This window comes from Pelophylax lessonae (assembly GCF_965119305.1).
Source record: "Pelophylax lessonae genome assembly, chromosome: 10".
Taxonomy (NCBI): Eukaryota; Metazoa; Chordata; class Amphibia; order Anura; family Ranidae; genus Pelophylax; species Pelophylax lessonae.
The window spans coordinates 57596143-57624094 of NC_138777.1; the positions used below are offsets into that span (position 1 = coordinate 57596143).

At 39.4% G+C, this 27952-nt stretch overlaps 1 protein-coding gene across 1 annotated transcript in view; it reads left to right on the plus strand.

The window, feature by feature from the left end:
* DCDC1 (doublecortin domain containing 1) overlaps window positions 1–27952 on the plus strand; it is a gene marked incomplete at its 5' end in the record, with an annotated part of 647338 nt that overhangs the window by 49744 nt on the left and 569642 nt on the right. Inside the window, 3 exons of the mRNA XM_082270964.1 lie at window positions 9861–10139; window positions 19658–19805; window positions 21940–22102. Of these exons, the coding sequence (XP_082127090.1) occupies window positions 9861–10139; window positions 19658–19805; window positions 21940–22102 (590 nt within the window). The remainder of the gene's footprint in view (window positions 1–9860; window positions 10140–19657; window positions 19806–21939; window positions 22103–27952) is intronic.

The window sequence follows — 27952 nt, forward strand, 5'->3', positions numbered from 1 at the left end:
GATAGATTACATTATTTTTTGAGTCCCCTCAGGTAAATTTCAACTCCTATCTCCAGCCCCATTCACACTTCACATAGCAGGAAGTCGCCTTCTTTTTTTGTGTGGGTGATTTTCAGCCGCTTTCGCACGTAGAACACCCCATTCATTTCAGTGGGCTGTCCTATGTGCGTCACCCAAAAAAAGCTCCTGCTCCTTTATGGCCAGCAAGCTTCATGCAATTTTTTTAAAACATTTTGCTGCGATTGCCATGTGACAATCGCAGCAAAATCACACCACCTTTGTGGTGCCACTTAAAATGAATGCCCCTACGCATTTTGTAGCGAATCACGGGCAGAGTTCTGCTGAGGATATTCCAAATCGCCAAATGTGAATGGGGCCTAAGACACATACCAGGAAGTAAGTGGAAATCTTGCCACGGGGAGGCTGGCCTATAGATGGATCATTTTTAATTTTGATCAGCTAACTGGCTGATAAAAAAAAAGGTACAGATTCTCCAATCTGCTGTGTTATTCTATTCTGACAGCAGAGACCCCTCCGCTGTCAGAATACAGTGATCTGCACTGCAGCCAATTGGCTGCATGCACTGATCGATCAAAAATAGTCCTTTTCAAGAGAATCCGGCTTTTCTGTAGCGGGAACAGTCATAGATGGATCAAAATTTGGCTTGTTCCTGCTGAACTGGCCAAATTTGAATCCATCTATGGCCATCTTTAGATAGGTGTCACTGGAACAGGCGTTCTTATTGGAAGATTTACACTGTTCTGCTACATTAGTGCACACACATCGGCGCACGTTGTGTGTTGCATTAATGCAACCCATTCATTTGCATAGGCTTCCTCATGCACCACAGTGCAGTATTTTTGACAGTGCAGTGCACCACAATGCACATCTGTTGGCAAGGTTATTGGAGGTGGAATTTACAACTTACCATGCATGTCCCACAGCTCAATGGTGTGAATGAGCCCTAAACTAATTTTCCTTTGTCAAATCTAAAATTTTGTATTTCTGTTCAACTTCTATACGAGGCAATGGTCAATCTTTCCAGCTGGGAAACAATCGGCAATAAAAATGATTTTAGCTCTACAAGCACTTTATTATTCTAGAAGTATATTTTGACGTATCTGCATTATTCATAGATCTTTTCTAAAAGCCAGACTGCATTTTGAACTATACCTGTGGCCAAACCAAGGACTGCATATATTGTGTCTACATCTATTGCATATTAAATAGTTTTGCAATAATCTAATTTTTTTATAGTGAAAATGCACAATAATGTATGTTTACATAGCAGATTACCGATTAGCTGTGTAAATGTTTAATTCCTGGCAATAAATTGTAAGTGTTGTGCTTTACTGTTAACAAACCCTTCTTGAAGAAAAGAAAGACATATTACTTAATATTTTGTACCTCTGGCAGTTTCTGTTAGGATAGGCCATTGCATCTGAGCACAGTTGTATAAATATAGATTGACATTAATGGTAGAAGCACTTTGTGTATGCGATGGATCTTGCTTTAGATGGTGGATAATTACAATCCATTAATATTCTAATGTTACTGTAATTGAAAAGAAAAGGCTTGACAGGGAAAGCTGTGCAGCAAGAAAATGACAAGTACTACTCCCTGGCAACCATCATTCTCCTGCTCCTATAATCACATTCAAAACAATGACATGGCGGCTGGATTTTATATGGGGCTTTTCACGGGAAACTTTGTTTTTTAATACCGTGAGTGGCAGACCAACATTTCGTAACTGAGAAAGTGAATAATGCTAACTGTGTATTAATCATTTAATTGCCATCATTATAAACAGTAAATAAAGGCAATTATTTATTTCCAACTTCTAAATTGGTGCACAGTGCCGTTTTCCCCATAAACTGACCATTTTTTGGTTATCTGAACGGGCAATAGGTCTCTTTTATTTGAGTATATATAGGTGAATAATAGTGTGCTTCTGGTTACTATGCAAGGAATGAAATACTGAAAATGTATCAATGTACAATGAAACCGCGAATGGAATAGTCCATAAAGTTAAAAATGGAAACAGGTCCATGTGCCAATAGCAATAAAAGCATATAGTGGAGTGAAGGTGTATTTAATTCTTCTCAAGATAATGATATATCCCACTGGATGGTAATACACATGAATTGTTAAGGCATTCCACCATACACATGTGCCCTTCTCCATAATCAAGCCTCCAGATGGTTGTGATCCCCAATTACAGAGATTAAACACACATGAGAAAAAAAGGACCCCTTCTGGTTTTGAAAAGTATTCAAACCGCATGGAGCCTCCCAGAAAGCTGTCATCAGCAGGCGTGAAAGACGTCACACGTTTGTGGCCCGCCCTTTTTTTTTGAGGTTGTGCAGTTTAGGGGTCTGCAAAGACTTTGGGCCCTTTCACATGGACTTTCTGATCAGGCCCGCCTGTCAGTTTTCAGGCGTACCTGATATGGAGCGGCCGATGTCAGCGGTGACATGTCTGCTGACACCCGCCGGTATCTGATCCGATCCTGTTCGCCAAATCCAAACAGATGGTGTCCCTATTTTCCATCCGTCTGGAGGATTAGATGGGGTCAGATAAAAACAGACTGATTATTTCTTTTGCCTAATGTAAATTTATACTTACTCGTTTATAATGTTATTGGATCAGATACGATTGTTATTTCTACATACAATGTGAAAAGTATAATTACATGTTGTTAACCTCATTACTCTTCAATAAACTTGTTGGAAAAAAAAAAAAAAAAAAAACAGACAGGTGGTCCGTTTTCATCCAATCTCCCCATAGAGAGTAGGACTCTGATAGGTCCATCTCAGCACAGTGAGTGGAGACGGACCTGTCATCCGCCTGCTCAGCGGGGTTCAGCGGATTGATTCCCCGCTGAGCAAAGTGGAGTCTCCCGAGCAGAGCGATTGTGTGAAAGGACCCTAAAGCCCCGTACACACGCAACGATTATCGGCCGACCGATCGTCCGTCTTTTGTCCAGAGTTGTGTTTTGTTGGTTGGAATGTGCCTAGACTGCACACAAATTTTCTCGGCCAACAACATTCTACTTCAGAAGTGATGTCATGTGTTGGTTTGCTTTCTTTGTGTTCTTTCTTCACTGAGCATGCCCAGACTTGCTCATTAGAGTTTTCCCTGTCGAAATCTGTACTGACTGCACGAAAATCGGCCGTTATGTTGACGGCCAACGAAAATTTTATAGTCTGCACACCAGATTTTTTTCGGCCGAAAAGTCGGAGTTGGTTGTCGGAAGCATCATACTAACAAGCCGAAAATCGGCAGATCGGACGTTGGACGAAAATTCCCTGCCAATTTTTGACGCGTGTGTACGGGGCTTAACTCTACAGCTTTGGCAATCTATCTATAGTTATCTAAATATAATGATAATGGGGTTGATTTACTCAGCCCCTGTTCACACCAGTGCGACTTATCATGCGATTTGACAGTTCCATTAAAGGCAGTGGATCCATTCATATCGCAGCGACTCTGGTCACAGCGATTATGAAAAATGTTCCTGCACTACTTTTTTCGGATTTCATTGCAACTTGTATAGACTTCTGTTAAATGATGTGAAGCTTTACATAATTTAATAAGCCCTGGAACAGCTGCACTTGCAGAGTGTAACTTGCCTTTCGTAAATCAATTTGTCTAGGAAGTTATGGTAGGTTGAGAGGAAGTGTTTCCCTCAAGTATCTGCAATCTTTGTGATGTAGGAATGCTAAAACTTATGCGCATGTATTTTGATGGGAGAGGTGGTTTGTGGTCCTAGGGGCTGCTCACCAGCAAATGTGGGGTCTTGCTAGACCCCCAGAGGGGTTGGTTTGGCGCTTCCGTCCTTTCAAAATTCCCACAAGTATTTGACATCTTCTAATGACATGTCGCCAGGTCCCAAACTTTAGAGAGCCAGTTGAGTTTGAGCCTCACTTTGGTTGGATCCTACAGGGTTTGTGTGGATAGGCAAATGTAGTATGCTTTCAAGTGCAATCAACTTGTATTCAAGAGTTTGAGAGCCTCCTGAGTTCCTTTGGGGGACCTTCTGACCTCCATCAAGCTTCCTTATAAGCTTCTTCTAATTTGCACAAGCTGCTTCAGGCTTTCCTTGTATTCCCAACTGTATGAAGGATATAATCATAATATAATTCTGGTATACACCCTACAGACTTGTTAGACTACACCTCCCAACATGACCTGACTGCTGGATGTCATCATAATAGAATTGTATTTCATTTTGTACAGACCTAAAACACGGCAGCAGCATTCCCATTTAATTCTGTATCATGTCCTGACTGCTGGATGTGATCATAATATAATTCTGTTTCACTCAAACAGACCTGAAAGTTCATACCTCCCGACATGATCTGATGACTGAATGTTATCATAATGCAATTTGATTTAGTTGTATACAAAAAACAATATATCTCCCAATAAAATCAGACCACTGAATTGTGTTTATAATACAATTCTATTTAATTCTATACCTACTGAAACACCAGTGGGTTGATTTGCTAAAGGTAAATAGATAGTGCACTTTGCAAATGCAGTTGCACTGACCATTTTTTTGGTTATCTGAATGGTCAGTTATTCCCCTTTACTTGTGGCTGTGCAGTTGATGGGTCTGCAAAGACTTTTTTTCTACAGCTTTGGGAATTCATCCACAGTAATCTAATTATAATGACAATGGGGTTGATTTACTAAAGGCAAATAGACTGTGCACTTTGTAAATGCAGTTGATCCAGAGCTTAGCAAATAGGCGAAGCTCTGCTGACTTTCATTATTTTATCATTTGCAAGCAAAAATGCTTTTTTTTTTTTTTTTTTTACATTTTCCATGTATGTAAATGGGTATTCTTTGCAAAGTGAAGCTTTGCCTCATTTACTAAGTTCTGGAGCAACTGCACCTGCAAAGTACTATTGCACTTGCAAAGTACTATTGCACTTGCAAAGTACACAGTGGGGTTGATTTACTAAAGGCAAATAGACTGTGAAGTTGCACTCTGCAAGTGCAGGTAATCCAGAGCTTAGTACAAACCCGATTCCAAAACAGTTGGAACATTGTACAAATTGTGAATAAAAACAGAATGCAATGATGTGGAAGTTTCAAATTTCAATATTTTATTCAGAATACATCATAGACAGTGGCGTAGCGTGGGTTGTCAGCACCCGGGGCAAGGCAAGTAATTTGCGCCCCCTTACCCGCGGGATTTTAGCACTCGAGTCTCTTCCACTAGATTAGTTAAAGAAACCCTTACCCCCTAAGCACATGTATTGTTTGTTATGAAAATACTGATGTAATTAAAGTAAAATGCATCTAAATACAAGTTTGAATGACCAGCGTGCCCCCTTTCAAAGTAAAATGCATCTAAATACAAGTTTGAATGACCAGCATGCCCCCTTTCAATGCAGAGAGACCAGCATGTCCCCTTTCAATGCAGAATGACCAGCGTGCCCCCTTTCAATGCAGAGAGACCAGCACGCCCCCTTTCAATGCAGAGAGACCAGCATGCCCCCTTTCAATGCAGAATGACCAGCGTGCCCCCTTTCAATGCAGAGAGACTAGCTTGCCCCCATTCAATGCAGAGAGACCAGCGCGCCCCCTTGCAATGCAGAATGACCAGCGTGCCCCCTTTCCATGCAGAATGACCAGCGTGCCCCCTTTCAATGCAGAGAGTCCAGCTTGCCCCCATTCAATGCAGAGACCAGCGCGCCCCCTTTTAATGCAGAATGACCAGTGTGCCCCCTTTCAATGCAGAATGAACAGCGTGCCCCCTTTCAATGCAGAGAGACCAGCGTGCCCCCTTTCAATGCAGAATGACCAGCGTGCCCCCTTTCAATGCAGAGTGACCAGCGTGCCCCCTTTCAATGCAGAGTGACCAGCGTGCCCCTTTTCAATGCAGAGAGACCAGCGTGCCCCCATTCAATGCAGAGAGACCAGCGTGCCCCCTTTCAATTCAGAGAGACCATCGTGCCCCCTTTCAATGCAGACAGACCAGCGTGCCCCCTTCAATGCAAAGAGACTTACCTGCAGCGGCGGCTTCTCCTCAGTTCCCCACGTTTCCTCGAGTCCTCCCGCCTCCTCCTTTTGGCCAATCGGGAACGGGTCTCGGACCCGCTTCCTGATTGGCCAGGAGGAGGATCCATGTGACAATAGCGAATTTTCATTCACTATTGTCACACAATGGGTGGGCTCGGGGCGCACTGCTCTGCGCCCCGGGTCCACCTTTTTTGAAGCCTATTAGAGCCTCTGGCTCTAATCAGGTGATTAAAAAAAAAAAAACCCCACTCTGTGACAGCGCCAGGCTGCTGACTCACTCACTGCTAAACTAACTGAGCAGTGAGGAGAGGCGGCATAGGCAGGGCTTGGTTTGCAACGCCACCCCACCCTACACCAATGGACAGGTGAGGCACAGTCCAGCCCCTCCCCGCCCCGACCTGCCATTTTCAGCCATAGGGCGGCCGCGCTGTACATCTCCCAGCCTAAAGATTGAGGCAGCCACAGACAGTGTGTGAACTGTGCATGTCATAGTCAGACAGACAGAGTGACACTGCGGATGCGCCCCCCCCCAGATGTTGCGCCCGGTGCGGCCCGCCCCCCCTGCACCCCCCACGCTACGCCACTGATCATAGATGACATATCAAATGTTTAAACTGAGAAAATGTATCATTTTAAGGGAAAAATAAAATTATTTAAAATTTTATGGCATCAACACATCTCAAAAAAGTTGGGACAATGCCATGTTTACCACTGTGTGGCATCCCCTCTTCATTTTATAACAGTCTGCAAACGTCTGGGGACTGAGGAGACAAGTTGTCCAAGTTTAGGAATAGGAATGTTGTCCCATTCTTGTCTAATACAGGCTTCATTGCTCAACTGTCTTAGGTCCTCTTTGTCGCATCTTCCTCTTTATGATGCGGCAAATGTTTTCTATGGGTGAAAGATCTAGACTGCAGGCTGGCCATTTCAGTACCCGGATCCTTCTTCTACGCAGCCATGATGTTGTAATTGATGCAGTTTGTGGTCTGGCATTGTCATGTTGGAAAATGCAAGGTCTTCCCTGAAAGAGACAACGTCTGGATGGGAGCATATGTTGTTCTAGAACTTGGATATACCTTTCAGCATTGATGGTGCCTTTCCAGATGTGTAAGCTGCCCATGCCACACGCACTCATGCAACCCCATACCATCAGAGATGCAGGCTTCTGAACTGAGCGCTGATAACAACTTGGGTTGTCCTTGTCCTCTTTAGTCTGGATGACATGGCGTCCCAGTTTTCCAAAAAGAACTTCAAATTTTGATTCGTCTTAGCACAGAACAGTTTTCCACTTTGCCACAGTCCATTTTAAATGAGCCTTGGCCCAGAGAAAACGCCCGAGCTTCTGGATCATGTTTAGATATGGCTTTTTTTTTGGCCTATAGAGTTTTAGCTGGCAACGGCGAATGGCACGGTGGATTGTGTTCACCGACAATGTTTTCTGGAAGTATTCCTGAGCCCATGTTGTGATTTCCATTACAGTAGCATTCCTGTATGTGATGCAGTGCCGTCTAAGGGCCCAAAGATCAGGGGCATCCAATATGGTTTTTCGGCCTTGACCCTTACGCACAGAGATTGTTCCAGATTCTCTGAATCTTTGGATAATATTATGCACTGTAGATGATGATAACATCAAACTCTTTGCAATTTTTCTCTGAGATACTCCTTTCTGATATTGCTCCACTATTTTTCCCCACAGCATTGGGGGAATTGGTGATCCTCTGCCCATCTTGACTTCTGAGGGACACTGCCACTCTGAGAGGCTCTTTTTATAGACAATCATGTTGCCAAATGACCTAATAAGTTGCAAATTGGTCCTCCAGCTGTTCACTATATGTACATTTAACTTTTCCGGCCTCTTATTGCTACCTGTCCCAATTGTTTTGGAATGTGTAGCTCTCATGAAATCCAAAATGAGCCAATATTTGGCATGACATTTCAAAATGTCTCACTTGCAACATTTGATATGTTATCTTTATTATATTGTGAATAAAATATAAGTTCATGAGATTTGTAAAATTAGTCCATTCCTTTCTTACTCACAATTTATACAGTGTCCCAACTTTTTTGGAATTGGGTTTGTAAATGAGGGGAAGCTCTGCTGACTTCCATCATCCAATCAGGTGCAAGCAATATGCTTTTTTTTTTTTTATTTTCCTTGCAGGTGATTGGGTATTCCTTGTAAAGTGAAACGTCACACATTTACAAAGCTCTGGAGCAACTTCACAGTCTTTTTGCCTTTAGAAAATCAACCCATCATCCTTATTATGACCTGTCCACCGAATGCGATCATAATACAATTCTCATCAGTTCTCTGCAGACCTAGAACCTCATATCTTCCCAAAGAACTTGATGGCTGTATGTGATCATATTATGGTTGTATGGTAATTTATTATTCTATACAGACCTAGAACACCATACCTCCAAACATGACCTGACAGCTGGGCACGATCACAATACAGTTCTTTTTCATTCTTCACAAACTTAGGACACCACATCTTCCAACATATCCTGACTACAGCAAATAATAGTCATTTTTATTACAATAATGCTAAAAAAGGATGCAAAAAGTAATTTCCCCCCCCTGCTAAATCATATTGTCAGTGATTGACCACATTTTTTGGAAAGCTGAGTTAAATTTCTTTAAAATTCCACACCCAGGCCTGATTACTGCCAGATCTGTTAAATTAAGAAATCATTTAAATAGAAGCTGTCTGACAAAGTAAAGCATGCTAAAAGATCTAAAAAAGCAACAGTTGAGAAACAAAGTAATTGACATGTATCAGTCTGGAAAGGGTTACAAAGCAGTTTCTAAAGCTTTGGAACTCCAGCGTACCGCAGTGAGAGCCATGATCCACAAATGGAGAAAACTTGGAACATTGGCGAACCTTTCCAGGAGTGGCCGGCCTACCAAAATGACTCCAAGAAAACAACGACTACTCATCCAGGAGGTCATATAACAACCCAGAACAACATCTAAAGAACTGAAGGCCTCACTTGCCTCAGTTATGGTCAGTGTTCATGACTTAGCAATAAGAAAGAGACTGGGCAAAAATGGCATCCATGGGAGAGTTCCAAGGCAGAAGCCACTGCTGACTAAAAAGGCTCAAAGGCTCGTCTTACATTTGCCAAAAAACATCTTGATTGTCCCAAAGATTTTTTGGGCACATATTTTGTGGACTGATGATTTTGTGGATTTTGAAAGGTGAGCGTCCCGTTACATCTGGCGTAAAATTAACACAGCAGAAAATTTACTGAAAGTGTTTTCTTTTTACAAAAAAATCACGTTTGAAAAATTGCTGCACAAATACCGTTAGACAATAAAAATTGCAACGACCACCATTTTATTCCTTAGGGTCTCTGCTAAAAAAAATAAAAAAAATTAAAAAAAAAAAAATATATATATATATATATATATATATATATATATATATATATATATATATATAATTTTCGGGGGTTCAGAGTAATTTTCTAGCAAAAACATTATGATTTTTACATGTAGGAGAGGAATGCCAGAATTGGCCCTGTATGCAAGCGGTAATAAATGAAATCGTCATTTAAAAACTGAATTTTGTATTTACTCAGGTTACTTTTGTGTAATATTAAATAATTTAAGTGTGACAAATATGCAAAAAAAAGAAAAAATCAGGAAGGGGCAAATACTCTTTCACAGCATTGTACATAGACTATACACAGAATATCTGTGCATTTGTGTATAAGGCTAGGGAAAATAAAAGGAAACAATTGAATTAGTGTATATTTTTTTTATAATCTGTATTTGCTCTCTAGTTATGACTGACAGCTTCCTTTTTCATTGTTTTGTATAGAAATTACATATCTCCTTATGCAAAGACTTCAGCCAGACATTGCAAAGACAGAAAATTTAATAATACACCTAAACATGGCTCAGCCTCTCCTCCTCAATCAGTGCGTGTAGCAAGAAGATCAACATCTCAAGATCGTTCCACACATCAAAAAGCATCAGCTCGGTACAGTAACACAGATTCAGATGACGACCTCAACAAGTCAGACGTAGCTGGCAGTCCCTGCCTCTCATCCCAGTCCAAGAGAAACAGACCCGTCAGTGCTCCTCAGGGGCATGTTAGGTAATCAAACAAAAGCATTTCCTTGTTGTTCTGGGCTTACACTTGATATGTTTCTCTACCAAAAAAATGACACATGTTAAGCAAAGTTCATTTATATGTTTAACACTGGTATTGTGTTTCCGCTTCCTCCACTTTATTGTCGACACACAATAAAAGCATTTGCAGACTGTAATGTTTCAGGTCAAGTGAATGTTTTTCAGTGAAACAGACACAATGAAAATGTGACATTTGTTGTACATTATGTAGTTGTATTATTTTACCAAAAAAAACACACAGAATCACCATTCCTAAATGATATTTCAAGCTGAACTAAGCAAACGGCTAAAGAAGCCATCACATAACCCTAAAAGTTGCTGTTTTACTAGCCAAAGGATTAGTATTTCTGGCCATCCAGTCCCAAGATTTTCACAGTTCTGCTGAAATGTACAGTCAGGTTGGTGCCTTGACTTTTCTACGCTGCAATTAATGTAGAACTATAGGCAATTTTTTTTTTCGTTTTGGATAGAGCAAAGGAAGGTTATAACTAGAGATCGACCGATTATCGGCAACACAATAGGCCCCTGAGGTTACCGATATTGCCGATATTTAGGGAAAGTGCATGTACCGGAGTGATGCCTGCAGCTAGAGGCATCACCCCGGTACCGGTGTTCTTAGCCGATGGTCGGCTGACTTGTAATTACAACCAATGTGGCTGAGAAGCTGCTCGGCTGTAATTACAAGGAGCGGGAGGGGACGTCCCCCCCTCCCACCGCCTTCCACGGCTCGCCCCGGGTCTCCTGTCCCCCTACCTCCACAGCTGCCGCCACCGAAGAGAAGACCCGGGTCTCCATGTAAAAAACCCGGAAGTGATGTCATGACATCGCTTCTGGTTACTCGGCGCCAAATTAAAAAAACTGACAGCATTCAAAACAGCCAAACTTGGTGTTTTGAATGCTTTTCGGTGCCGAGGAGGGGTTCGGGTCTTTTAGAACCCCAGATCCCTCCACAAGTAGTACCTAAAAAAAAAAAAAAAATAATTTAATGTCCGAAAATATCGGCCGATACCGATATCTGATGACAAAAATATTGGTATCGGTATTAACAAAACTATATCGGTCGATCACTAGTTATAACCCCTGTCAGATTTTTTTTTTTTCGCCATCTGTGTCCCATTGCTGCGATTTCCCCTCACTTCCTGTCCCATAGCCAAACAGGAAGTGAGAGGAAATCCCTGCAAATAACGGAAATTGATTGGGGACCCCCAGGTTACCAGAACAGAATCCCCATTGGAAGATTTCCCTTCTTTTACTTTTCTAGGGACAACCCAAATTTTGGGATTTTTTACTTTCACATTTAATGATAATGGTAAACAGGACAAATAGAGAGTGACCTAACGGGGGCACAGACAGCAATGAAAACTGGCAGGTGTTCTAATCCCTCTCCACTCTATCTGACATTAAAAAAAAGTTTTGCCTTTAGTTATACTTTAATACAACTTGGTCATGAAACAGCAACAAACCGATAAGGTTATCTCTGTGCTCTCACCTCGTGTCAGCATGTTCCTTGTCAGCAGTGGGCTTGCAAGACACTTGCAAGGCCCCCAGTGCTGACCTTCCCTCTACCAGTCTGAGTACACCTACACAGGGGAATATAGGAAGCTGAAATTCGATAAAATTCAGGTACTTACACTGGTTACATTTTTAAATATGTAGTGATTTTAGCAATAAACTGAATTTATTTGTGTGTTTTCTATCTGCCTGGAGTTTATCATTAACGCTCAAAGCTGGCCACACATAACATTTAATTTTAATATTTGTACAGTCTCCTTTAGATTTACATTTTATCATATAACATTCTTTGAAATACTTTGGGATCGATTTACTAAAACTGGAGAGTGCAAAATCTGATACAGCTTCGCATAGAGACCAATCCGCTTCCAGGTTTTTTCTTTGGTCAAAGCTTAAAGTGGTTCTGAAGGAAGAAGGTTTTTAACCTTAATGCATTCTTTGCATTACGATAAAAAACCTTCAGTGTGCAGCAGCCCCCTCAGCCCACCTAATACTTACCTGAACCCCAACTCGATCCAGCAAGGTTTCACGAGAGCCTCGGCTGTCTGGGACTCTCCCTCCTCCATTGGCACCCCCGGCTGTCAATCAAAGTCGGTAAGCCAATGAGGCAGCGGCTTTGTGTATAAATGGCCACACAGAGCAGTGGCTCAGGGTGCCCCTATAGCAAGCTGATTGCTGTTGGTACACTCGGCAGGAGGGAGGGTCCAAGAGCGTCGGTGTGGGACCAGAGAAGAGGATGATCTGGGCTGCTCTGTGCAAAATATACCATGTTTGTTATTTTTAAACAAAAAAACAAGACTATAATATCACTTTAATTGAACAAGCTTAAGTTAGAAGCTGATTGACTATCATGCACAGCTGCACCAGATTTTGCACTCTACATTTTTAGTAAATCATCCACTTTGTTTTTATTTACACAATTTTATAGATAGAGGGCAGATACAGCCAACATGTTTTTGCCTTTAGATAGAGTGAGGTAGGATTAAAGCCCAACGCTAAGAAATTTTTAATTTATCCCTTTCAGTGGGGCTGCATCCACAATTCAAGGGTTAATTGCTCATTTTGTCTAGGGGAGAGGAGAAACAGTTTCAAGTAGCTGATCCTCTGCTCCCTTGGCAGATGGCGCTCCCCTATGCTCCAGAGGTGGACTGTCCTTTGGCTTGAACCACTGGGCTATGGATCCTGCCTTGGTCTTGATGATATCAGGATCCTAGACTGCTAGAGCGTGGGGGAGAAGAAGCTACGGGGACTGCTATAGCTATGGGGACTGGTCTACCTGTGAGGGGAAATAAAGAATCAGATGAGTAAATTTTTTTCTCTAAGCCTAAGGCCCCTTTCACACACTCCGTCTGTCGGACGGAGTCTGTTTTTCTCCATCCGCCGATCCCCCGCTAAGCAGGAGGATGACAGCTGTGTCTCCGCGCTGTGTGCAGAGACACAGCTGTCAGTTTCCCATGCATCTCTATGGGGGAAATTGGATGGGAACGGACCATCGGTCCTTTTTTATCCGATCCCATCCTATCCGCTGAACAGATGGAAAATAGGGTTTCCATCCGTCCAGATTTGACGGATCGGATCGGATGTCAGCGGACATGTCTCCTCTGACATCCGATGCCCCATAGGGATGCATGGGGGGACTATTCAGAGCCGCCAAAAAAACAGATCTGAACGGTCCGTCTGTGTGAAAGGGGCCTAAATGAGCAATTACCCTGGCAGTGTGGGCACAGCCCCACTACAGGGGATATTTATTTTATCGTTTTTTACTTCTCCATGTTTGGAAACATTCACATTTTTCCTATTCTTATAATGTGTGCCTCCAGGGACACAGAGTGACCACATAATATCCCCAGTGGGGGCGCAGATAACCATAAACACATTTTAATTCTATAATATACAGTATTAAGGAAAGGTTAAAAACCTCACAGCCTGTTTTTTTTTTTTTTTAATATTGCAGTCTGTGGTAAGATTTTCCTTTACTTTCTGTGAGCCAGTGACTAGTGCCACCTACCAGAGATAATTAGGAAAAATCTCCCCAATGGGGACATATACAGCAATACCACTCGGCAGAGGTTGTAGCTATTCCCTATGTACAAAACTGAATTAAGGTTTGGGTAAACTTCTCCTTTAGCAATGTGTGGACACCTAAGCCTAGCTCTTAGGTGCATTTAGCGCTTGAGCATTAATTCAATTCGATTACCTTGGGTTCAACCAGCCTGTCGGATTTTACATGTGATGATCGCTAGTGGCTGTTAAAGCCTCTAGCAATAATTATTGGGTTCAGAACACAATGGCTTGGCTGGAGGGATTCCCCTATCAACACCCATGGTTGCAGGGAAGAAATTTGCTCTGTCTATGGCCAGCTTTAGTCATATTCTTTTCCAAAGTAATATCATTTTTTTTTTAAATCATTTTTATATCTAAATCTATTTATACCATGATTAAAATACTTGAAGGTCATAAAAATAGCTTGTAATGCCAAAAAATCTAAAGTAAGTAATCCACCTTGCTGTTTATCTATCTAATCTAGCTATCTTTCACATATATTTTACAAAAAGGCTGGGAAGCGGAAAATTTTGAACCAAAAAATTGCCAGCTCATATCAAATATAGGCATTTGCTGTAAGCCTACTGTTTGTTTGATATGCAGTTATACGAAGAGTGATATTTATATGATTTAATCTACAGAAATCAATCACATTTTTCCATTTAAAGAGGAAGTAAACCCTCCTCTGTAACTTGTAGGTATAGGTAAGCCTATGATAAGGCTTACCTATAGGTACTGTAAATATCTCCTAAACATGTACCGTTTAGGAGATATTTACCTTACATGCAGCCAGTGACGTCACTGGCGCATGCGCTCTGAAGGAACGGCTGCTCGTGCCGTTCCTTCAGAGCTCCGTGCTGTGACCGTCAGCTCCAGCGCGCGTGTGCGGGAGTGACGTCACCGCGGCTCCGGCCAATCAGATGGCCGGATGCCGCGATCCCGGAAGACGGGCGACTGGACATGTCGCCCATCATACAGGTAAGCGATGCATACTAGCTCATTATGCGTTTCTCTTGCAGGTTGCATAAAGAAAAAAAAAAATTTGGGGGGTTTACAACCTCTTTAATGGTCTGGTTACAGTAAAATAAAACTTGATTTGCTGCCTTTGTGGGCCATCATAGATCCATGCACTGAATCCATGTGTTGGTCTTGTCTGTATATTCTGGAGGAGTGAGGGGCATTGACATTGGCCTACACCCTTATTACATACTGGTTAAAAACATTTACTGTAGGTGTAATGACTGTTCTGCATTGCAGCTTTGTTAGCTGATCACATTTTTTATCGAATAAAATAAAAAGGTGCGATGATCCGACTAATCAAGGTTAATATTGTGTAAGTTATAAATACCTGTTTGACCCCTTCTATGCTTTCCAAGGACGGGTGTCCAAATTGTGCTACAAGAGTTTATTGCCTGTCGCTACCATTTTTGTCCCTCCTGCTTTGCTTATCTCTTGAATAGTTTTTTTTAGCACTGTTGCACTATAGAAAAAGCTTTCTGCTCTCTTGCTGGTACACACATTTATCACAGATTATTACACATACATAGATAAATCAAACAAACCAGGTAAAATAGCTTTTATTCAAAATGACTGGGAACAATGTACAAAAAGAATGCTGTAAAAAAATTATTTATTGCTTCTAGCAATCAGCTATTCTTTCGGCAAACAAGATATGAAGATAAAACAATGATTCTGCTTGCATACTCTGCTAGCATACTTTTCATACAAAAAAGAAACCAAGGAGCTAAACCAGGGGTCTTCAAACTATGGCCCTCCAGTTGTTCAGAAACTACAATTCCCATCATGCTTAGTCATGTCTGGGCATGTCCGAGTTTTAAAATGCCTCATGGGATGTGTAGTTCCGCAACAGCTGGAGGGCCGTAGTTTGAGGATCCCTGCCCTAAACCATCTCAACCACTGATGGCTGAAAAGGTCCCAACAGATCCTGCTGCTTTGAGATCCTACTCGAGGATAGGAGCAAACAATAAAAGAACACAGCTCAAAGACTTTGCGGGTAATGTCAGAAATATTGGCAAAGTCTGTACAGAAAAAAAAAAAATTTTATTATGGGTATTGTAGGAGGCAAACTACTTAAATACTAATAAATCACACTACCACTTATTTTGGATAAATCATGGCCACGGCTTTATTATTGGTTTTAACCAAATTTACAAACAAATCATTTCAACATATAACTGAATATTTTATTAATTCACCTCACAAATAACGAATACTTCAATCACTGCCCAGCCACTACGACTCAAGCCTAACATCCTTTACTTTAAACCAAGGTTATCAATTATGTTATATGAATAAAGCCGGCACACGAAAAGGCTTCTTCCAAGTAAAATTCTTTATTCCAACATGGATAGCGGTGACAACATGACAAATGTTGACGCGTTTCGGCTTTACGCCTTCCTCATAGCATGACATCACCGCAATCCATGTTGGAATAAAGAATTTTACTTGGAAGAAGCCTTTTCGTGTGCTGGCTTTATTCATATAACATTTGGTTTGCCTGAGCACCGACACTTAGCTCTTTATCTTCCCACAGTGCGGTGGAGCTAGGGTGAGTTATTGTTTAAGGTTATCAATTATCCCCTATACTTTATTTACAGATAGGTCCCACCGCATAACAGGCCGTGATGAGGGATGGGGGAGGGGGCGGGAGCTGTCCTTGTTAAGTCCTTCTCCTGACTGGCAATAAACTGATCCCAAAACCCCTTTTTATAAGGGACCCCAGGAATTCCAGGAACTTCCAAGGGTCAGATGACCCAAAGAACCAATCCCTGATCACCTTTCTCAGCCTCTGGAATATTCCTGAGGTCACCTGACTCCGCTAGCCAATTAGGTGCCTAGTACCTCACATAACTCCCTGGGGAGCTTGAAACTGTTGCTTCCACAATCCCATGAGGAAAAGGAGGGGGGGGGCATGAAACCAACTTTTCCCCCCTTTTTCCTTTACATTACCTGCAAAGTCCTTGCACTGTGTTCATGTCTCTTTTATACTTTTCATACAACAGCCCATTTGGGTTCATTCAGACCTGTGCATTGTGGTACCGTATGGCAAAAAGGCACATGGTAATGCACAATCCAGCGTGCTTTGTAGTGCCATTCATTTAGAATGGCATCTCAATTCACAGCTACAGTAGTGGGAAACACGTCCACACTGCAGCGAACCACATTACATGTATCATGCATTAAAAAAAGGTCATGGCTGTTTTTTTGTGCATTATGGTGCTGTATTTGTGGGAATTATTGAAAGACAGAAAGCACAAATATACACGCCGCTTTATTTACTTTTATTATTTCTTTCCAAATTAATTACCAGATCATACATTATAAATTGATGTTTTATATATATTTTTTTCTTTTACTAACTAGTGTAAAATCTTTGTATTACAAATAAACTTTTAATACAGGGTGAACCCGTCACACTTGATTCAAGACGAGAACAGAAACTGTTTACCTTCAGGATCTCACTTTTTTTCTCTTTGATTTTAAAGGCTAAGTTCACCCCCCCAAAAAAAAATGCACATCTATTCGCAGGTATAAAAATATGTATTCATGTATTTTTTTTTACTCTTCAGCCTGCAAGGCATTTCACCCGTGATCAGCAGCTCACAGGTGCGATGCCTGGATCCTGCAGACTCTCCCTACAGTGTCTGCCTGTACCTCCGATACGGGCGTACAGTTACTGAATGGCAGGAGGAATTAATGGACTATGAGAGCACTCACCAGCACCCTCACAGTTCATTGAGATCTACAAGCTGTGGGCTGTGCAAAGGCCAACGGTAATTGTAGATCATTCATGCATCAAATTTTGTGAATGAATGATGTGCCTGTGTGGACAGTGCCCTGCATGGCTCCGCTGTTTTTAAATTGAGAAGATCCCCCACCCGCTGTCACTGGGGTTGAGGGGAGGCGCCAGGGGGGAGAGACTGCAGATGCTGGAACAAGTTATATGTTCCCCTCTAAATACAGGTAGAACATGTAACATGTTTACCTTTGGATTGAGTCTACTATACACAGTAGAAGGAAAGAAGAGATTTGTGAATAAGTCACTGATCTGGCTTATAGCTGTATTTGTGTTTAATACAGCTTGCACTATTGATCACTGTAAACAACAGGCTTGTATTTTTCAACAAAGCAGATAAAGATAGACAGGGAAGTATGCGACAAGAAGCTCAAGGGTGTATTCACACCTCAGCATTTTGTTGTCTTATGCCTTCAAAAGTAATCACATTTGCTGCATCTTTGGCACAGTCTCTTTCAAATTGCACCTTCCATGGGTAATACATTACAATGCATCTAAACCCCAACATGAAGAGGTGCAAATGTAGCTTAAAGTTTTATTTGCTAAAAATAAGAATGTAAAATATTCATATGCAACATCTCATATTAACCTGACTTAAAATAAATTACTTTTATTTTTTAGGTTTATTTATTTTTTATTTTTTTTGTTTTTTAGTCCTGGCCATTATAAACAAAAAAATATTTTTTTGCAAAACCACTATACATTACCTGAAGGATTTACTGTCACTTTACCCATTAAGTGTGACATATTTGAAGCCAGGGTGGCAAAATAATAAAGTTGGTTAGTAGCATTCCTTTTTCTTGCATTGTGCTTGTTGCAAGTCTTGCAGCTTACAGTTGGGAACGATATGGTCTAAGCATCAGTATGGCAGAATTCCATAGTAAACTGTTGACAAATGAAGAATAATCTTAATGGCATTGGGGAAAAAAACGGAACTTTTCCAGCTGGATACAACAGATACTGCAATAGCTAGTATTTAATGCAATATGTATAACAACTTTAAACATAGGCAAAATGACATATAATATATTATAATAATTATTATTTATTAATTAATAATAATATTCACTACCGAGACCAGAAAGTCATTCCATGAAGGAGCGACTTTTTAGCGCGACTTTAGCATGACTTTGAAAAGACTTTGAAGAGACTTAAATGATAGGCAACTTTGTCTGTGGGGAATGCCTGGGTAATTTTTTTCTTCTTCCTGGAAAGTCTGATCACAGTCGCTTGAAAATAGATAATGATCCGACTTAGAGGCGACTCCCATCGAAGCCTATGTGCACAAGTTGGATAGAGGTCGCCTTGAAGTAGTACAGGAAATTTTTCTGAAGTCGGAGCGACTTCAGTAGTGCATATTAAGACGGCTCTCATTCATTTACATTGAATTTGTAATGACAAGTGACTTGGGGCGACATGAGGTCGCACAAGTCGCGTCCCAAGTCAGAGTAGTGTGAACCGGGTTTTAGACTACTCGGTTCACAGTGTGACAACGCTGTTGTTCAATTTCACTGCAGAAAGAATAGTGTTGTCACATTATTACAGGAAAGGGAAAACTAAACAGGTAATAAAACTACATTACATGGGGGACACATGAAAACAAAAACTGCTGTGTTATTGGTAGTTATAGTGTTTATACGCTTTTAAATTTTTCCTATACTTCAGTTGATATTATTTTTAAAGCTTGCTATTTTACTACCCTTTAAATTTTCAAAATTTTCACAAAGTTGGAGTTTTCATAAAAATAATACAGTATAAGCTTAGCACAATACATTTCTTACTGCATTGATATATGATTTTTCCATAGTTCCTTTTAATACTATAAACCATATTTAAAATCATCCCTGTGTTTCCCCGAGGGTCCTTATACCACAGGTTGAGAAATCCTGGTGTAGACACATGAAATATTGTTAAACACCACAACTGCCTTAGAACCTGAAGTCACAGCTTTCCGTTGGTTTTTTAAATGAAGTGCACTTGTCATCAATACTATGAGATGACCTGTCTTCTTTTAATAACAGCTTCCCATTATTATAGTGTTCAGTTATGTGTGTGTAAATTTTGTGTGACAGTGTAAGATTTAGTATAACATCATTTTGATTTTTTTTCAGGTATTCGATGAAAAAACATCACATGTCTCCTGCTGGATACAGAGCAGTGCCAGTTTTTAAACGGCTGCCATGGGTCATCAGAGCCACAGCTTACAAAAATGGAGACCACAGCACACCCAATAAAGTGTCTGCACCAACAATTCCACTGGTAATTACAGAGGTGTCATAGTTATACATGTTTATGGGCCCCCTTTCAATGTAGTTCTCATGTTTAAGAAGGTCAAAATTGCATGGAATCATTTTATATTTCTTGTATGTCATTATTTAATACATTAGCAATTACATGTTTAATTATATTTTTATTTTATTATTTAAGTAACATTTGTGGCTTGACACAGAAGCTATTTGGCTACAATAGAACCAACTCTATCCATCTTTAAAAGAGACATAAAGTGAATTTAAAGACAATTACCTTAATTGTTTTATTTGAATGGGTAGAGTCCAGCAAAGCCATTAAATGAGATGGTAAAAATATTTAAAACTCAAACCAAAGACTACGCCAGAGTTTTTTTTGGACCCGAGTTAGAACATAACTGATACAACAATGATATAGCAGCCAACCTTATGCCACAATACCCACATCCCCATTTTGCATATCAAAATGGACATACCATTTCCTATGGGATTTTAAAAAGGCAATTATATGTTTAATTCTATTTTTATTTTATTATTTAAGTAACATTTGTGGCTTGACACAGAAGCTATTTGGCTACAATATAACCAACTCTATCCATCTTTAAAATAGACATAAAGTGAATTTAAAGGCAATTACCTTAATTGTTTTATTTGAATGAGTAGAGTCCAGCAAAGCCATTAAATGAGATGGTAAAAATATTTGGAACTCAAACCAAAGACTACGCCAGAGTTTTTTTTTTTTTTTTTTGGGCCCGAGTTAGAACATAACTGTAAAAACAATGATATAGTAGCCAACCTTATGCCACAATACCCACATCCCCATTTTGCATATCAAAATGGACATACAATTTCCTATGGGATTTTATAAGGCAATTATATGTTTAATTATATTTTTATTTTATTATTTAAGTAACATTTGTGGCTTGACACAGAAGCTTTTTGGCTACAATAGAACCAACTCTATCCATCTTTAAAAGAGACATAAAGTGAATTTAAAGACAATTACCTTAATTGTTTTATTTGAATGAGTAGAGTCCAGCAAAGCCATTAAATGAGATGGTAAAAATATTTGAATCTCAAACCAAAGACTACGCCAGAGTTTTCTTTTTGGGCCCGAGTTAGAACATAACTGTTAAAACAATGATATAGTAGCCAACCTTATGCCACAATACCCACATCCCCATTTTGCATATCAAAATGGACATACAATTTCCCATGGGATTTTATAAGGCAGTAATCATGGTAGATATAGTAAAAAAAAGGCTTTATTTACAATTAAGTGACACATAAAACTTTGAAATACAGTGGCTGGTATATATCTTTATAAAGCATACAGCATGTCAAGATAAAAACCCAAAGAATACTGTATTCTTTATAAGTACCATATACCAGCCACTGTATTTCATATTTTTGTATGTGTCACCTAATTGTAAATAAAGCATTTGTACTTTTTTTTTACTATCTAAAACTATAGTGTATTTTATATATTTTTGCGTGTCACTTAATGGTAAATAAAGCTTTTGTACTTTTTTTTCTATACTACACCTACCATGATTACTGCCTTGTAAAGTCCCATGGAAAATTGTATGTCCTTTTTGATAGTTATAAAAAGACAAAAGTGAAAAAATGAAGGTAAACGCTTTTTGAGCTTTTAAACATCCACAACTAACCTATATGATTATATTATTATTCATTTTTATTACTATCAGGAGCCTTTGTATTTTTACTACTAGGCTTCTAAAGTTGTCAAACATCCTTTTTTATGTATTCTATTGTACTAAGAACTTAAAACTGACGTGGGGATGCAAAAAAAAAAAAAAAAAGCACATAAATAGAAAAAGATATATACATGACACATGCACAGTTTAATTCCCTAGACCCACAGTAGGCTTGTTTGGTACTTTAGCCATGCCCATTGGTACACACACTTTTAAAAATTCCTGAATGCCAAAGGTAGTTTTGTTGAATGCAATAATTGCTCAGTTCCTTGTTGGATAAAAAAAAAAAAAGTTCACGCAAAAATATATTCTAACTGTTTGCTGTGGGCTACTGTTCTTTTTTCATGCTTTAGTGAATAATTCCACAATTATGAATATGTAAACTTGTCAGTAACAGAATGGCATTTTCTCTTACCTTGTATGCTGCAGTTACTGGAGAGATGCACCGAGAAATTAAAGCTAAACATGGCCGCCCGGCGTATATTCCTGTCAGACGGCACTGAAGCTATTGAACCCAAAGACATTCCCCGCGATGCTGATATTTATATCTCCACTGGAGAGTCTTTCATAGATCCTCTGAAAAATGTTAAAGGTACAGAAAAATGTGTATGGCTTTAGGGTCTACAATTAAGACTGATTTCACTCTGTCTTTTGCTTGGTTTAACAAAACTAATGTTTACTCATTTACAGCTCAGTAAGAGTATAATGTGCCTAATGAAAGACAAATCCACTGACAGGCTCGTTTATTGCCCTTCATTAGCATCCGTGCCTAATTTAATATAGATCTGAAAAGACATTAGGGAGCCTGCAGGAGGTTAAATGGTGAAAAATATAATAAATTAAATCACAGATTATTGAATTTGCTGTTTAGTTCCAGTGACACCTAACAGACACAACCCATTAGGCATGTAACACCAGATTCAGAAACATTTCAAAGTAAGGTAATTAATGTATTAACTTATGAACGTCAATGAGTACAACAAAACCTAAAATCTAATTCTATAATAACGAGTATTTTTATTTTTTTAGTCCCATGACTGTGGAACCATAGCTGTGTAAATCATACTTTAATTACATTTTAAGAATCTGATTGATTCTGAACGTAGCCTCTCTTAAGGCAATATACGTGAAATGAACACATAGAAATTTTGATCTTTTGCTTTTAATTACCATGCATTACAAATGTGATTGTCCAACATATTAAATAGTACTGTTCGGTAAATCAGAAACAGAATAAACAAATATACAATATATTAGATATATAAAAGATTTGATATCTGTGTATGAGATGAGATAGGTATTGCATTTAGTACAGTCTGTTACTGAACAACATGTAACTACTATGGCTATAATATTTTTGGATATCATTTTCTTTGGAAACGATGAGGGCGGAGGGAGTAGTGTTTGATCGTGTCTGAGAGTTGGTATGATGCTGAGAAAAATGCATCACAAAGGAAGGTGACTATGTAGAAAAGAGATGTAATTTGTTTTTTAAATTCTTAATATAAAAAAGCTTAAAAAATGCAGAAACTAGTTGAAAAAGCCTCATATATGCTGTGTGTGTGTGTATATATATATATATATATATATATATATATATATATATATATATATATATATACATATATACAGTATCTCACAAAAGTGAGTACATCCCTCACATTTTTGTAAATATTTTATTATATCTGTTCATGTGACAACACTGAAGAAATTACACTGTGCTACAATGTAAAGCAGTGAGTGTACAGCTTGTATAACAGTGTAAATTTGCTGTCCCCTCAAAATAACCCAACACACAGCCATTAATTTCTAGACCGCTGGCAACAAAAGTGAGTACACCCCTAAGTACAAATGTCCACATTGGGCCCAAGTGTCAATATTTTGTGTGGCCACCATTATTTTCCAGCACTGCCTTAACCCTCTTGGGCATGGAGTTCACCAGAGCTTCACAGGTTGCCACTGGAGTCCTCTTCCACTCCTCCATGACGAATTTTGGGTTGTTATGGAAACAAGGATTGGTGATAAAGTGTCAGTAGAGACACCTTTAGACCCATGATAACTCTTACAGGAGTGAATTTCCCTTCCTAGGGGTAGATTTCTTTCATTTTCTGTTTTCTCCCTCCGTTTTTAAATAGGAGTCATTTGTAAGTCGTATGTTTGTAACCCAGGGACTGCCTGTATATATATCTACACACATTATATTGTCAAAAGTATTGGGGCACGTGAACTTTAATGGCATCCCAGTCTTAGTCCGTAGGGGTCAATATTGAGTTGGCCCACACTTTGCTGGATGAGAAGGCCTGGCTCGCAGTTTATAATTCATCCCAAAGGTGTTCTATTGGGTTGAGGTCTGGACTTTGTGCAGACCAGTCAAGTTCCTCCACCCCAAACTTGCTCATCCATGTCTTTATGGACCTTGCTTTGTGCACTGGTCCAAATCTTTTGGTGGAGGGGGGGGGGGGATTATGGTGTGGGGTTGTTTTTCAGGGGTTGGGTTTGGCCCCTTAGTTCCAGTGAAGGGAACTCTTAAGACGTCAGCATACCAAGACATTTTGGTGAACTTTATGCTCCCAACTTTATGGGAACAGTTTGGGGATGGTCCCTTCCTATTCCAACATGACCGCATACCAGTGCACATAGCAAGGTCCCTAAAGACATGGATGAGCGAGTCTTTGGTGGAGGAACTTGATTGGCCTGCACAGAGTCCTGACCTCAACTCCATAGAACACCTTTGTGATGAATTAGAGAGGAGACTGCGGGCCAGGCCTTCTCGTCCAACATTAGTGCCTGACCTCACAAATATGCTTCTGGAAGAATGGTCAAACATTCCCATAGGCACCCTCCTAAAAATTGTGGACAGCCTTCCCAGAAGCCTTGAAGCATACATATGTGTATATGTTTTTTAAAGGGTAACTCTACTTTTAACTTCACTTTGGTAAAGAATGAGAGACCAATGGTGGGAGGGCATAATTTGGGCAGTAGTTAAAGTGGTGCTCTTGCTATGAGTGAACAGATTATGAAAATTTGTAAAAGAACAGAAAATCACAGATGCTATCTTCTAAATCTCTGAGATCATTATTTTCAGATAATATAGATTAGGGTTTTGTTTATTGAACTTGTGTATGATGTGTTTTATTTGTTTACCAAAAAAAATCTAAAAACTCTCTTGGTCATCAGAGAAAAAAATATGAGAATAGCCAAAGCAGCAAACTAGGTCAGAGCTTCATTCCACCCAATAGTGATATTGATTAGGGGGTCATTGGTAAATTAAATCACCTACTTTCTTTTTATCTTTTGGGATCTTCAATGTTATCAATAAACAACTACAGTTTCTAGTTGTGCCCACCAAGTATTTAGTTTTGTGAAGAGATTGGTGTATATATATATATATATATATATATATATATATATATATATATATATATATATTTATAAATTATTAAATTGCCAAAATGTGTTTGTATTGAACAAAACTTTTAAGTCATCCTTTAGACTATTTTTATATTTTTAAATGCTTGTATAAAGGCAAAATGACAATCCCCAGGGGGATTAACTGATCATTCTTTTGCTTTAACCCATCCTGGTCAGTGGGGTTGGTGATGATATAAACTTTAAAAATTCTTTGCTGTCTAAAAAGTTTGAAGAAGTTTAAAAGGTATTGTTTAGCATAATTAAAAAATTTGACTGGAATAGTAAGAACCCTTAGTATGGCCAAGGCAGCTTGGTGGAACCTCAAACCTCAAACTGTTGAGTATAAATCTCCAAGGACAAAAATACACCAGCTGTGGGTGATTCAGTCTATAGATCAGTGAAATATAGGGTTCATGTAGATGTGCCCTTCTACTATATTACTACATTTACCTGCAAAAAACCTGATGGCAGTAATGTACCCATGATGCCAGTGTTTCATGACTGAGGTGATAAACAACCAGCTACCGTGTTGTTGTTCTAGATAAATGAAACTAGAAAAATGTCTACGGTAGAAACAGAACACACTGGATACATTTTATCTCCTAGTTGACCTAAGATTTGCTAGAGGCTTTTGAAAGAGAACTTTGGTCATTGACCAGGATCAGGGGAGAGTAGGCCTGAAATGTTCTGTCTGCTACCCCCACAATCTGCTTTCGATGACATAGAAAGAGATGATCATGGGGGGCTCTATTGTTGCTTTAAAGGAGAGGCTCTATTATTTGGACTGTTCCTGCATCTGTGATGATACCAATTCAAGATTATGCATTTTGCAGAAATTCAGGTAATAGTTGCTAACTATTTACAATGTTTTCAGATATCACATGTATGGAATTCTGCACTGCACAGATTAAATATGCCAGAGCATGTGATGGTTAATTTGACTTTGAATAAATACAATGGCTCTTGCTATACCTGTCACTTCCAAACCCATCAAAATTATATAATGCATGTATTCATGGATCTAATTGAATTATTATTTGCTTTGTAAAGCTGGAAAACACCCTGTTTAATCTGTGATTTTTCCATGTGGTTGATTTATTAGGTTTGAGTATGTGAGAAGAGATGTCTGTTGTCTGTATTGTTTCCACTAATGACATTTAAAGGGCCACCCAAATGGAACTTGATTTACATTAAAGTTTTCCTTATAGTATGGTGAAACTAAGCAATTATTTACATGGGTGTTCTTTTTTCAGTAGAAAGTAACATATCCACCAGCAAAGGTTGGAGGAGGCTGTTCTCTGCATCTGGATCTTATCCTCAGCTAAGAAGTCAACCTTTAAAAGCATTAGGCTCCATTTACAGCTGTACATTTTCTTTCTGTAGTTACAAGCTACCCATAAATGCATGAAGAAATCTGAATAATTAAAACCCAACTTCAGGATTTTTTAAGTTTATTTGCCCTGTGAATATTATGATAAAGAGTAACTTTAACTGCAATAATCCTCTTCTCATGCACTGTCCCCTGAAGAAACTCTATTCTATTCTGTTACTACTCATCCAGTTTGGAAGGCCTCCCAGCACAATTTTTCACTTAATGATTCTTCTACCTGTGGATTTTTCTTCATCTGATGAAATTCCCCCGATTTGCGACAGGTTAAATGTACTTCTTTTCCTAACTACGAGGCTACTTTACTATGCCTCACTACTTTATTACTCTATGCTACTCAATGCAGCTGATGATAACTTTTCCTTTAGGTAATAGACCAGGCCTATCAGACGTAAAGCTGAATTCTACCTAAATATTAAACTTGAGGCTTCTTAGACTATGGATCTGCATCTGTTTTTAACACTGCCTACTCCCCACCTTCTTTCCTCCAGCTCAACTTAACTGTCAGTTGGTATAGATCCTGCATGGAGCTCTCTTCCCTTTTGCTTACACCTACTAATCCCAGTTCTATGCGAGGCATAGATGCTTTCCCTGAGCAGGCAACCAGCTCCCCTGCTTCCAAAAGAGCTGCATTAAACTTGTGTAAGGGGAAGGGAAAACCCTGCCAGAGCAACCCAGGTGTACCCCATAGTGGCTTACAGATATTTATTCCAGTGATTTAAAGCGTAACCCCACTTTTGTTCTGAAAAAAATATTCCCTCTGGGTGATCTATGTACATTACAAGGATTTAAACAAACTTAGTTGCAGATTTCTACCTTTTGTTATTCTAAAGAAATCATTGTTTGTTCCTCTGTGCCGAGTGGGTCAAATGGGAGGGGTTTCATAATTATCCATCAGCTGTGGCAGCTGCAGAGCTCTAATGAGGGAAGCTGCTGGGCCTACATCCCTTTAGACGGTTTCCTATTGCGAGTATCTCACCAAAAATGACATTTTTGTTGCAGGGGATGCCAGAAATCTGACTTGTATCTTAGGCAGACATCTGGGAAAATTGGTGAGCCAATCACACAAGCAGGAAATTATGTTTCTGGGGTGTGGTCAGTACACATTCTGTGTACAGAACACCTCCAGGTAGCCATATTGCATTGCATTTTCATAAAATACAGCAGCTGCAGACTGAAAAGGAAAGGTCATTTTTAATAACATTCAATTACAATATGATTTGTGTCTGAATTGTATACGCTATATTGTTTTTTCTTTATTTGCTATTTTTTTCCTAGCAAAAGTGGAGTTACCCTTTAAGAACAGTGGTTTTAGAACAGGAGCAGGGCCATTAGGTCATATTTTGACTCAAGCGGCTTTTGATATAAAAGAGGACTACATTGCATAGGATCATTTACAGCTTGATATGAAGAAATAATAAATTACTTTAAGACATAATGTTATGATTGTACAGTTGAGTTTGTGAATTAAATTATTACAATTTATTACATTTTAACACTGATTAAGGCATTGGAAAATATTTTCTATGCTACTTGACTGCAAAGTTATGCAAAAGCATAAATCGGAAGAGCAACTCCAACAAAACATCAAATTACATGTTGGTGACACATAAAAAAACTGCTAAACTTGCTAAAAGCTTTTTA